Source organism: Diceros bicornis, chromosome 17, assembly GCF_020826845.1.
Source record: "Diceros bicornis minor isolate mBicDic1 chromosome 17, mDicBic1.mat.cur, whole genome shotgun sequence".
Taxonomy (NCBI): domain Eukaryota; kingdom Metazoa; phylum Chordata; class Mammalia; order Perissodactyla; family Rhinocerotidae; genus Diceros; species Diceros bicornis.
Genome location: NC_080756.1, coordinates 33,464,535 through 33,476,634, shown reverse-complemented (window position 1 = coordinate 33,476,634; position 12,100 = coordinate 33,464,535). Strand labels below are relative to the sequence as shown.

Here is a 12,100-nt window from a genome sequence, read left to right as displayed (position 1 = left end):
GGACACTGAATCTCAAAAAGCTTTGGGAACATTCCCAAAGTCACTGAACTACTATGTGGTAGATCTGAGATCTGGACCCAGGACCATCAGATTCCAGAACTCTGGACTGCAATATCCTATCACTTTGGGTAACACTGGTCAGCCAGCCCAAACCCTGTTTCCATTTTCCTTTTCTCTAGTCACCTCCCAGTCAGGTGTGGCCATATGACAAATCTGGCCCAAGAGACTTAAATCTGCTACAGCATTCTTGGAAATGTATATGCTTTCTCCATGGTGATAATCCTTCCCTGTGCACTTCCTTCCTTTTTTTCTCCAGTATAATAGTGAGAACTGACATAGCCAGTATGGAACCATTAGGAAAAGTCCAAGGGAACTGCAGTAATGGCAGCCTTGACAGAGTTGATCTGTTGAAATAGTGGCGCATCTGCCTATCTCTGGATTTCTCTTTCTTTCAAAATAATAAATTTAAGTCACTGTAATCAGGTTTCTGGCTAATATCTAATTGATAAACCCCTTTAATGCCTTGTCTATGAATATTATTTTGCCTGATAAATATACTCTCAATTTTCTTGTGTTACATTTGTCTAAAACTACTTTATTCGTCCTTTATTTTTAGTATTTCTGGGCAAGTTTAATTTAGATATGACCCAAGTAAGCAACATATAGTTGAGTTTTATTTTTAACTTAATCTGAGAGAGTGTTCGGGTTAATCTCAATTACAAAAAAAATACTGACAGTAAGACTATTTCAACATCACATAAGAAGAGACTAATTTATGTCATCTCTAAGTCACACAATGAATATAAAACAATCTAAGAATATTTCATAAAGGAAAATCAATAGCATAGTTCTTCATGGGAAATTAGTTACCTATTAATTTTTGCCTGATCCAAATCCTTCATAAACCCACAGGTGACCTTGACAGGCCAAGGGTGTTGGTTTCATCTGGAAGTTGATAATATCAAGGCGAACGATGTGATTTAAAGGGGCTAATAAACCTCCAGCGGCAACTATGGCACAGATGAAAGAAAGCCAGAAATGCTTTGCACAGATGAAAGTCAGAAATGCTTTCCAAACAGCATATACTGTTATTTACTTTGTTCAGAATTTAATGCATCACTCAGTGAGTCACTGTTATTGACTCCATCTGCTTCTTGGTGGTTGGTTGAAAAAAGACTTTTACTTTAAATTATAACAACTAAAAAATATTCTCTAATACTTAATTTGTCAGAAGTTTTAACTAAGTTCACCCATTATGGTGAACGGTTGGTCAATCATGCATATTACTCTAAATTCTGATTGGCAATCTGTAAGAGTTAAGGACCTATTCTTGCCAGAATATGCCCCAAACTCCCCCAAATCACATCAATTTAGGATTGATATTATATAAGTCTTCACTTTTCATTTCTCACTTTAAATTTATTCTAATGTTTAATTCAGGGAAATTTCTCTTTCCTTTGTGACATTTTAAGCACTATTTATTGAGTAAGCACCATGTGCCACAGGTTTTACATACTTTATTTCAATCTCTAAAACTCTTTGACAGAGATTTGATTTTCCACTTTACCTAATAAATGGTCTCCTTTGTTGAGACAGTTCATCAACACGGATAATCTTACATTCAGTTTTTGGATATTGAAGGCCTTGGATCAGGGATTACCTCAAGATCTATTCTTTAGAAGGGGAGGTAGACAATAATGCCTTAAGCAAATACCAAGTGTTGCTGCTTGTCAGGTGATCTTGCACAAACTTCTTTCATCATAATAAATATTCCTTCCTCACCTCATAGTGGTTCTGTGAAAATATCTTGGGATTTGTATGATTCCTGCTGGTTTGGTCAGAATAACATCCTCACAAGTGGCCACGTGCTCTTGGTTTGAACTCTGGAGAAATTTGGTAGTTTTACTGCTCTTTGGACCTAGAAATAAAGAAGAAAGGAAATTGAGAATAAAACTACTTTTTAAGAGGCTTGTTAAATGTCTTTTCAGATCAGAGCAGTCAGCTTTCCTTCCTAATTATTTTAGAAATAAGTTAACAGGAAGTGGTTAGTTTCACTGAAAAGTCTCTATCTGAAACATTTAAAGATACAGAAAACCAGCACCTCTCTCAGAATCATCTTTGGCATAGCCTAGGGTCTATGGAAGATAATGTGGGATAACTACAGATAATACCAGTTCCTTGCACAATTCCTTCTAAAAGCAACATTCTTAATGTAGTTCTTTAGGAAAAACCTTTCCTGTGATAAGCATGCTTTTCTTTATTATTCACTTAATTTTTTCCAAAATATATCTCTGCAATGCTTTTCGGTGCCACAGAGAGAAGCTAGCTTTTGGTTACCCACACTCATCAAGAGTCAAAAAGCCTCACTAATCACATGTTTTAAAATGCAATCCGATAACTCTGAATTACATCGAGTTTACATTTATGATGCTAGCATCTAACATTTGTGTAGTTTGGTTTCAAAACTCATTCTAACCTTTTATTATTATTATATCACTTATAAAGAAAATCCTGATAGAGAAATAATAAATCGTCCAGAGCTAATCAGCCAGCTAAGATTTAGAACCCAAATCTTCTGATCCACAAGAATTAGGGCCGCAGGAAAAGCTCTCTGTGGTGTAAAATCAAAATCACAGTCAAAAATGTTATCTTGCAATCAACATATCTTAGCCATGTTTAGAAATCACAATTCTGGATGATTATAAGTCAATCAAGTTATCCACTGAGCAGTTTCTCTTTTGGACCTGACCAATCTCAGGTCACTTAAATAGATTTTCCTTTCAAACATAAACTGACTCACCACAGACACATAACTTCTTACAAAACAATGTATAAGTTTTGAAATATTCCTAAAAAGAAAAACATTGACTTTTAACTTTATAAGTTTTTAAAATGACCAAACATACCTTGGACTCTAAAGACAATATAACTTATGCCAAAAGCGCCTTGCACAAGGGAGTGAAATGCCACCCTCACCAGTGGTCCAGAGCTCGTGAAAATCATTAGGTAAAGCCTTCTTCCACATAATTCACCTAGGTTAAAAAAAAAATCAAATCTAATAAAAAACAAGAACGTTCGTTTTTAGCCGTTTCTCTACTTTAGGCATAGCAATTAATGAAACCTATGAGGTAGGAATTTACTCCACTCTGCAAAATGAGGAAACAGGGCTCCAGAACTCAAATGACTCCCCCGAAGTCACAGACTGGTGGAATGAGGAGTCAGGATCCGAACCCAGGTCCATGAATCCAATACCCAACATAGGCTACTATCTCACACTGCTTCCTTGAAGGACAGCAGGTAACAAATCGTTTTATCTTTAAAATGACATTAATGTACCATTTTTTTCCTCGAAAAGTAATCTACTTATTAAAAATATCTCACTGCAAAAATCCACAATGGAAACTTTCTACTTGAAAATTTATTCTTCCCCTAACATCAGTCTTCTTTTGATTGCTTTACTTTGAGAACCAATGTCAAAGATGGAAGGGAAAATTATAACCATAATTCTAAAACACTTCAGAGGGTTGATTAAGAAGGTGTGGAACCTGTGAGTTTCTCAGAGTCAAACTCATCCACTATTAAAAATAATTCAGGGGGGCCGGCCCTGTGACCGAGTGGTTCAAGTTCCGTACGCTCTGCTTTGGTGGCCCGGGTTCGTGGGTTTGGATCTTGGGCATGGTCCTACTCCACTCATCAGCCATGCTGTGGAGGCAACCCACATACGAAATAGAGGAAAACTGGCACAGATGTTAGCTCAGGGCTAATCTTCCTCAAGCAAAAAAAAGAGGAAGATTGCCAATGGATGTTAGCTCAGGGTGAATCTTCCTCACCAAAAAAAAAAAAAAAAAAAGAATAATTCAGTATCATTCTGTAACATTTATTTAAATGTCACCTGCTCAGAAAGACATTTGCTGGTTATACTACATACAACTATACGGCACCTACATCCCAGATACTTTTTCTCTCCCTTCTCACTTCATTTTCCCCCGTAGCTCTTTTACCTAATATATTGTATATTTTATTTTATCTTATTGTGTGTCCTCTCCCCACTAGAATATAAGCTTGGTAAGGACAGGGATGTTTTTGTCCACTTTGCTCACTACTGGATCTCCACAACCCAGAAAAGTCAATCTCTGGCCTACAGTAGGCACTCCACAGATATTTGTAGGGAGGAAGGGAGAGAGGAGATTATATCCAAGAAGAAGAAAAAACATTAGTTGGCATAACATATTAGGGTAAATGATGTTGAAATACTATTTGAAGAACGATCAAATATTTATTTGTAGCAAGTAGAGATGAATGCAGCTCTTGAATGAGTTGCTGGCTCCCACAGGGAAAAAGATAGCATTTTCCAGTACAGAAAAGTACTATCCGACTTGAGTAAGGGGTAATATTTCCATTACGGTATTGCAGTTCTGCTAGCTATCATCTGAAGAGACAGAACAATTCCACAAAGGTCAAGCTGACAATTTCAAGTCAAAGAAATGCTAGGTTGGAAAATTATAGGGGTTCCCTAGTTAATCTACAACAAAGTCAAGCATGGTTTTCAATAGCTAATAATGATAAAGGAAGGTTTTCTTAGAAAATGCTTCTTTCTATATGAGACTCTAGTATATGATAAAGATAATGCTATAAATTGGAGAGAAAATATTTTTTTTAAAAGAAGCAGACATAAAGTCACTTTACCATATGAGAAAATACATTTCAGCAAGATTAAAGTTTTGTTTTAATTAATTTTTTCCTGACCTCAGAATGGGGAATGAATTTTTAAAAATAAAAGCAATGAGGCAAATCAAAGATCAAAGATGTATATGGATAGATCTAAACCAATAAATTTTAAAATGTTTACATTAACATATAATAAACAAAAAGGCAAATGACAACCTTATGAATAAGCACTTATAACTTTTGACAAAGAAAAAAATCATTATACATAAAGCTCTTCTAAACCAATAAAAACAATATTCAAATTTAAAAATGGATGGTAATGACAAGAAATAAGAAAGTACAAATAGCTAACTAACATATGAAAGAAATACTTATCCCCATTAATGATTTTAAAAAAAGTAAAAGTGCCTATCATATTGAGATATTTGGTTATGGGCATGGTGAAAGAGGTCTCATATATTGCTAATGGCAGTGAAAACTGATTCAGTCTTCCTAAGAGTAATTTAGCAATATGTATTCATGCAAAAAAAAAAAGTTCTGAGTCTCTAGGCATTATCCCAATTTGGGGAGATACAGAGAGAACAAAATAGCAAGATCTCTGCTCTACTGAAACTTTCATTTTAGTCAGGGAAATGAAGAAGATGATTTCAAATAGAGACCATGGCTACAAACGAAATAACCAGCGTAATCCGATAGAAAATGACTCTGGGAGGGAACGCATGATGCTGCTGTCGACTGCGAAGGCCTCTCTGCGGAGGCGACCTTTCGGTCATTCACTCATTTACTAAATGCCTTCTATGTGTCAGGCACTGTTCTAGGCAGCGGGGATTCTTGAGGTGAAGAGAGAAAAGTTTCAGTCCTTATGGAGCTCACATTCAACCGTGAGACACAGACAAACCATACACATGAAAAAAAAAAAAAACCCATCATACGTTAGAGGACAATAAGTGCCAAGAAAAGGGCATTCACCAAGAAGCACAGAGGCAGGGGTGATGCAGGTTACATCAGTCAAAGCAGGCCTCATGAAGAAGGTGAGATGACAGTCAAGACTTGAGGGAGGTGAGGGGCAAGGATGAGAAGGAGCTCCTTGAAGAGCTGCGAGAAGTAGATGGACAAGGGCCCCGAAGTATGAAAGTACCTGGAGTGTGATGAGTGTGAGAGGGAGGCAAAAGGCCATGCTAGGTCATGTGGATTTTATTCCAGTGACAAGAAGACCCTGAAGACCGTTTTAATTAATGTGGATGGGGGAGGTGATCTGATCATAAGGGAAACGTGTAAAGTGGGTAGGCCAGTTAAGTTTTTTCCGTAGTCTACGTGAAATAGTATTTATAGAGCAAGATTCTTTAAATAAATATATTTGTGCCTTCTAAATCAATGATTTAATCTCTCAGAATTTATCCTAAAAAAATAATCTCACCCTCAAAGCACTTTTCCTGGCCTCCATATTCTCCTGAATCAAACACGTGTATATGTGCATGTACCACGCACACTCACAATAACATACATAAACGTCTTTTCTTTCCAGGTTTCCCCATCAACTAAATTATTTCCAACACTCTCTCACCTCCCTCTTTACTGAGAGCCAAAACCCTGTAGTATACCCATACAAACAAGAAGTGGCAAGTTTGTTTTGTTGAACAAAAACAGATTTGCCTGTACCTGAAATGAAATGACAGCTGACATGCTATTAGCAAATCTTTTTAAATCTGCCATTTAAAAACCCTTTAATGTTAAAGAGTTTAACATAAAGAGCTTTATGTTAAAACTCAACACCCCCTCTCAGCCCGAGTTTTAATCATTTTTAACTCCTTCTCTATCATAGATACATTTCTGGCATTCTGGCATGGTTCTGCTATGTTTGAAGAAGTTTGGCCTTCTTGTCTTTTTTTTTTTTTCCTGAATACACATACATACACACACACTCAACCTTTAGTACATCTGTTCTGTAAATTCGAATTTGGAATATAGTAAGTGTACCTAGAAAAAAAAGGTACGCCTATTACATGGATCAACCCAGCCCTTGTGGTCTAATGGTTAAGATTCGGTGCTCTCTCTGCTGCAGCCTGGGTTCGTTTCTCAGTCAGGGAACCACACCACCTGTCTGTCAATTGTCATACTGTGGCGGCTGTGTGTGGCTGTGATGCTGAAAGCTATGCCACTGGTATTTCAAATACCAGCAGGGTCACCCATGGTGGACAGGTTTCAGCGGAGCTTCCAGACTAAGACAGACTAGGAAGAAGGAGCTGGCCACCCACTTCCGAAAAAACTGGCCATGAAAACTCTATCAGCAGCAGCCTAGCATTGTCTAATACAGCACCAGGAGGTGAGAGGATGGAACAAAAAGAGACCAGGCAGCATTCTGCTCTGCTGTCCACAGGGTCACTAGGAGTCGGAATCCACTCAATGGCACTAACGACAAATTACACGAATCAATATTTTGGTAGTATTATTACCAGGTCAAACTCTCTCTTGATCATTAACTGCCTATTACAGAAAGGCTCCCAGCACAAAGTTTAAATGCCAGTAGGATTACCGGACATCCTTCTCTCACTGCGGCTTTCTTCAGAAATAGTGAGAACTGAATCTCGACACGTATGAGACCCAGGAAGTGACAGATACTCAACCGTAAATTTTGCCATCCTACTCTGTGAAACTCGGAGCACCCAAGAACACTCCAGTTTTCCTCTATAATCCAGTGGATATCTTGGAGTTGAAAATAAGCCTCTGGGTTCTTCTAGCTCCACTTCAGAGTAACAGCCTGCAATTCAGAATACACGGACACCAGGGACCAACATAAACAAGGCAAAGAAAAATGAGGTTCTATCACAAACTTGAAAAATTTAGGTTTGTAAGAAGAAAATTAAAACTTTATTACTATCAGTTACAAGTTCTTGGGTAAAAAAGATCATCCCACTTAATGTGTCCTATTTTCTTGAAATGAGATTGTAGGAGTAGAATTTAAATCATAATTATTTAAAATTACTTTTCACCGAATTTTTAAAATTTCTCAGAACATGCACAGTGGACTGTATTCTCTAGTCCCAGCATGTTTTCATTTCTTTCCCTCTTCGAGATGTAACTGAAGATCTGTTCCTAAAAGCTTCACTAATTTCACTGAGCATTTATCTTGCTGGGACAAATGATTACCTTCGTGGAATTTGTGACTGAGGCCAAGAAAAGGAGAATTTGCTGCATACAATTGAATGTCTCTCCCTTCTTCCATTTGTTCTTAAGTCCAAGGGCACTTTGGACCTGCAGGGCTACTGCAGAACTTCAGATGCCAGTAGCTCTCCAGCCCACCGACCCTGTAATCAGCTTCTGCTCCTTCAGGTTACATACTCGACTCTTGCCTCTTCCTCTATGTCTATTTCCTTAACAAAAATCTGAGCAATTACAAATTGAAATACTCTATATTCCAATTAACTCATTTTAATGTATGAGTATTAGTTAATTAATACATATGTTATCATATATGCTCTGCCATAGAGAAATTAATAATCTAACCAAAGAGACACAGATGTAAATATACTTTTATGAACAGTAGAATGAAGAGTGGCAGAAAGGAAACGAAATGCTACAAGAATTCAGGATTCTACTTAATTGCCTATTCCTCTATTATTTCTTTATAAATATTCCTTTTTATTTATATGGCTACTATGATCTAATTTTGATATGTATTAGGTCTGCATTGATTTAACAGTAACCTAACTGATTTCCCAGTCTCTAATCTTCGCCTACCATGCCCTCTAATCTGGTGATAGTTAGTGTCTGAAACAAAAGAATTCAATTCTTTCCTTGCTCAAAGCAACTAAAGTAGAGCAGCATGCAAGGTCTTTCGGAGTCTGGCCCCAACATGTCTTTCCAATCTTATCAATCTTTTTTCCTCTCCACATGAATCCTCCGTGACAAGTCTACCTGGAAAAGGAATTCCCAACCAGTCACTGCTTTTTATATAAATGGGGTAAGAATCTCAAAAAACTATTGCTAAGATCCATTAATTCCCTTGTGTAAAAAGCAAGTGGTGGGAGTGGGTGGGTATTAAATGTGGCATAGTCCTAACATTTTATCTCATAAAACATTCATAGAACTAACACAAAACAATATCCTTTCGTATATAAAACTTTCTTTAGCGTGCGTAAGTTTTTCTGACTATATACAAACGAGAAATATCTTTTCTACATTTTAACAATGTTCATTTTCTAATGGCCTCAATAGGACAGTTCAACGACTACATTAGATGGTCATGAGCATCACCACTTATTGACTCTTATCATTGGTCATGCCATCCCTAATCCAAGTGCTTTAAATATATTAACTTACTTAGGTACTCAGTGAAATTGTTCACTAAACTCAAGCCATTGAAATCATTAGGTTTTAGGATCTTGGACCTAACTGCGCTCTCCACCTCAACCCCAATTCCAGATTTACTTTTAATCTATGTATGACTCTTTGACCCTTGCTTTGTCTCTGACTCTTGTGTTGTCACACCATACCACCCACAACTGGTCCCTGAGTTACTCCTCCTCATTCCTAGAAGATTTTAGCAGTCATTTTCTCCAACACTATTCCTGCCAGAAATCTTGCTGATTTCCACAGCCCTACTGATGATGATTCCAGCACCGAAGCTTCTCGATTTCTCAGCTTTACTGCAATGATCTTGTCCTCCACACAACATCAGCTACTCATCTCAATGGTCAGTCCCTAGAGACCTGGTCATTAGTAGTAACTCCAAGCCTTCCAAAATCTCAGTTTCAAGCACCACTCTCTCCAGCCACAACCTTCTATCTTTTCAGCTTCTTCTAACACTCCTCCCACCTTTTGAGACGTGTAATTCATTTGTCCTAGCACCTTTTCTTTGTCTCTAACTCATCTCACATGCTTGCTTCACTCTTTTCCTAGCTTAAATTTCCAATGATCCATCATTTTAATCCCTTCCTCATGCATACACTCAATTCCCTTATACACTTGCGTACTTGGGAAAACCCACTCTGATTGAATCTACTCTCCATCTGCTCTGCATCTGTATAGTACCCCTCAGTGTCTCCAGAGGAAAACATACAACTAAGCTAACTGGTTAGTCTTCCTCCAAATTTATGATCATTAATCTCAGAGGCTTTTATGCTGCCCAACAATCACACTACATTTTCCTGGTTCACGTACTTTATCACTTTTTTAAAGAACTATTTCAGATCTTCTCTTTTTTTCTTAAAACCCTCAAACCCTCTTCCATAACTCCCGGTTTCATCTGCTGAGAAAATAGAGGCAATTAGAAGAGAACTGCCAGAAGCTCCCATCTCCACACGGTGTCCATACTCCACAAGCTACCCATACACCTGCATCAGTGCCTAAATATTCTGCCTTCCATCCAGCAACTATGGATGAACTGCGCTGCGCTCCTATCCAAGAATAATCCTTCTGACAAGGCGCTAGATCTCATCGCCTGTCTTTGACTGAAGGTCATCCCTCTAGCAATTCTCCTCCCTCTCTTGTGCATCTTCTTCAATTTTCGTCCAACTTTTCCCAGTTGTCTACTGGGGTTGAGTGTATGTGGCAGTGGGTAGGGCAGAGATGGGTGAAAAGGGAAATACCCTGACTGTTTGGAAACCAAGAATTATGGTATCATAGAACTTTCATCTCCCTACAAGTCTATTACAGACTTCTAATTCTCCAGTTGCTGTTTGCTTTTAACGAAAAGTCAAAATCCTATTAGCAAACAAACACTGACAATTGTGAGAGAAGTAAGAGAAACACTAACCCTGATGCTGGTCTTGGTCATCTCACATCCAGAGTCTTCATCTCGCAAGATACCTGCAAGTCTAACGATCTTTGTTCATATAGGAATAAATAGCTCAGAGGTCAGGAGAATTCTACGCACTTCTCCAAAATTCAAGCACTTGTTGACAACCACAAGATTTTTAATTTTTTTCACCTGCAACAGCTGTATCTATGGAGTAGAAAAGATCCCCAGACAGTCACAATAACAACTCTCCTTTCTTTCAGCTTAAACTACCAACCAGAATGAAAATACAGAGTATAGTGTTCCAAAGAAAATTAGTGAACCTAGACATGCAATGCCTTTTGCTAAGTTCTTACTAGCTGTATTAATGGGATAACATGAACATCTATTACCTGGCCCAGACCTACTGTCTGTTGAAGGTGTGGGTGGTGGCAATTGTTGTCTTCTTAAGGTTTTCCTTTCATTATTTATCTGAAGTGAAGCAGGACCTGTATCTGGAGAGAACATGTTAAAAATAAAGATGAAAGCCTGAAAACAAAATGTAGTCTGTACCAAAGCAGCTTTTGTCAAAAGAGAATGCAAATCTAGGATTAAAGCAGCTCAGAAAAGATCAGTTTTACCCTAACTCTGCCCAAGGGAGAACTTAGTCCTACAGAATTTGAACGTGCTTAGAAACTAAGATAAATGAAATACTACTTTAGGGTCTTTTCTTTCATAATGCTGATTTCTACCACACTCACTTCTCTCAAACCCACTTAAAAGAAAGAGGCATTGTTTTCATTACATCTGAAAAATATTTACCTTTGATTTTGGATTGGATCCAGTCCAAGAAGACACTCACCCTGGCAAATACACCTGGCTTCCTTGGCTGGGCACAGCCAGCTTCCCACCTGATGATGCCATAGAGGACAAAGGGAACTTTTTCATGTCTACATACTAATGGCCCTCCAGGGTCTCCCTGAAATACCAAGAAAACACTTTCTAGAAAATTACTTTAATCAGAACTCCTGCTTTCAATTTTGGAACAGGAATAACCAATAATGTATTCATAACACATTTCTTTAATTTTTAAAAAATTTATCCTTTGTCTATTTGTATAACTTAGAATACTTAGACTCAAATAAGTAAAATCACAAATGAAAGAGGAGACATTACAACTGATACCAGAGAAATACAAAGGATCATAAGAGACTACTATGAACAATTATATACCAAAAAATTGGATAACCCACAAGAAATACATAAATTCCTAGAAATATACAAGCTATCAAGACTGAATCATGACAAAATAGAAAATCTGAACAGACCAATATAAGTAAGGAGATTGAATCAGTAAGGAAAAACATCCAGCAAAGAAAAGCCCAGGACCAGATGGCTTCACTAGTGAATTCTACTAAACATTTAAAAGAGAATTAACTCCAACCCTTCTCAAACTCTTCCAAAAAATTAAAGAGGAGGAAACACTCCAAAACTCATTTTACAAGACTAGTATTACCCTGACACCAAAGCCAGATAAGGACACTATAAGAAAAGAAAATTACAGGCCAATATCCCTGATGAACAAAGATGCAAAAATCCTCAACAAAATACTAGCAAACTGAATTCAACAGTACTTTAAAAGGATTATATACCATGATCAAGTGGGATTTATTCCAGTGATAAAGGATGGTTCAACATATGTAAATCACTAAATGT

At 37.5% G+C, this 12,100-nt stretch overlaps 1 protein-coding gene across 1 annotated transcript in view; it reads right to left on the bottom strand.

The window, feature by feature from the left end:
- The window catches only part of OVCH1 (ovochymase 1), a 72,948-nt gene that overhangs the window by 27,498 nt on the left and 33,350 nt on the right, over positions 1–12,100 (bottom strand). Inside the window, 7 exon segments of the mRNA XM_058557398.1 lie at positions 885–996; positions 998–1,010; positions 1,783–1,918; positions 2,907–3,032; positions 7,202–7,426; positions 10,798–10,893; positions 11,207–11,363. Of these exon segments, the coding sequence (XP_058413381.1) occupies positions 885–996; positions 998–1,010; positions 1,783–1,918; positions 2,907–3,032; positions 7,202–7,426; positions 10,798–10,893; positions 11,207–11,363 (865 nt within the window).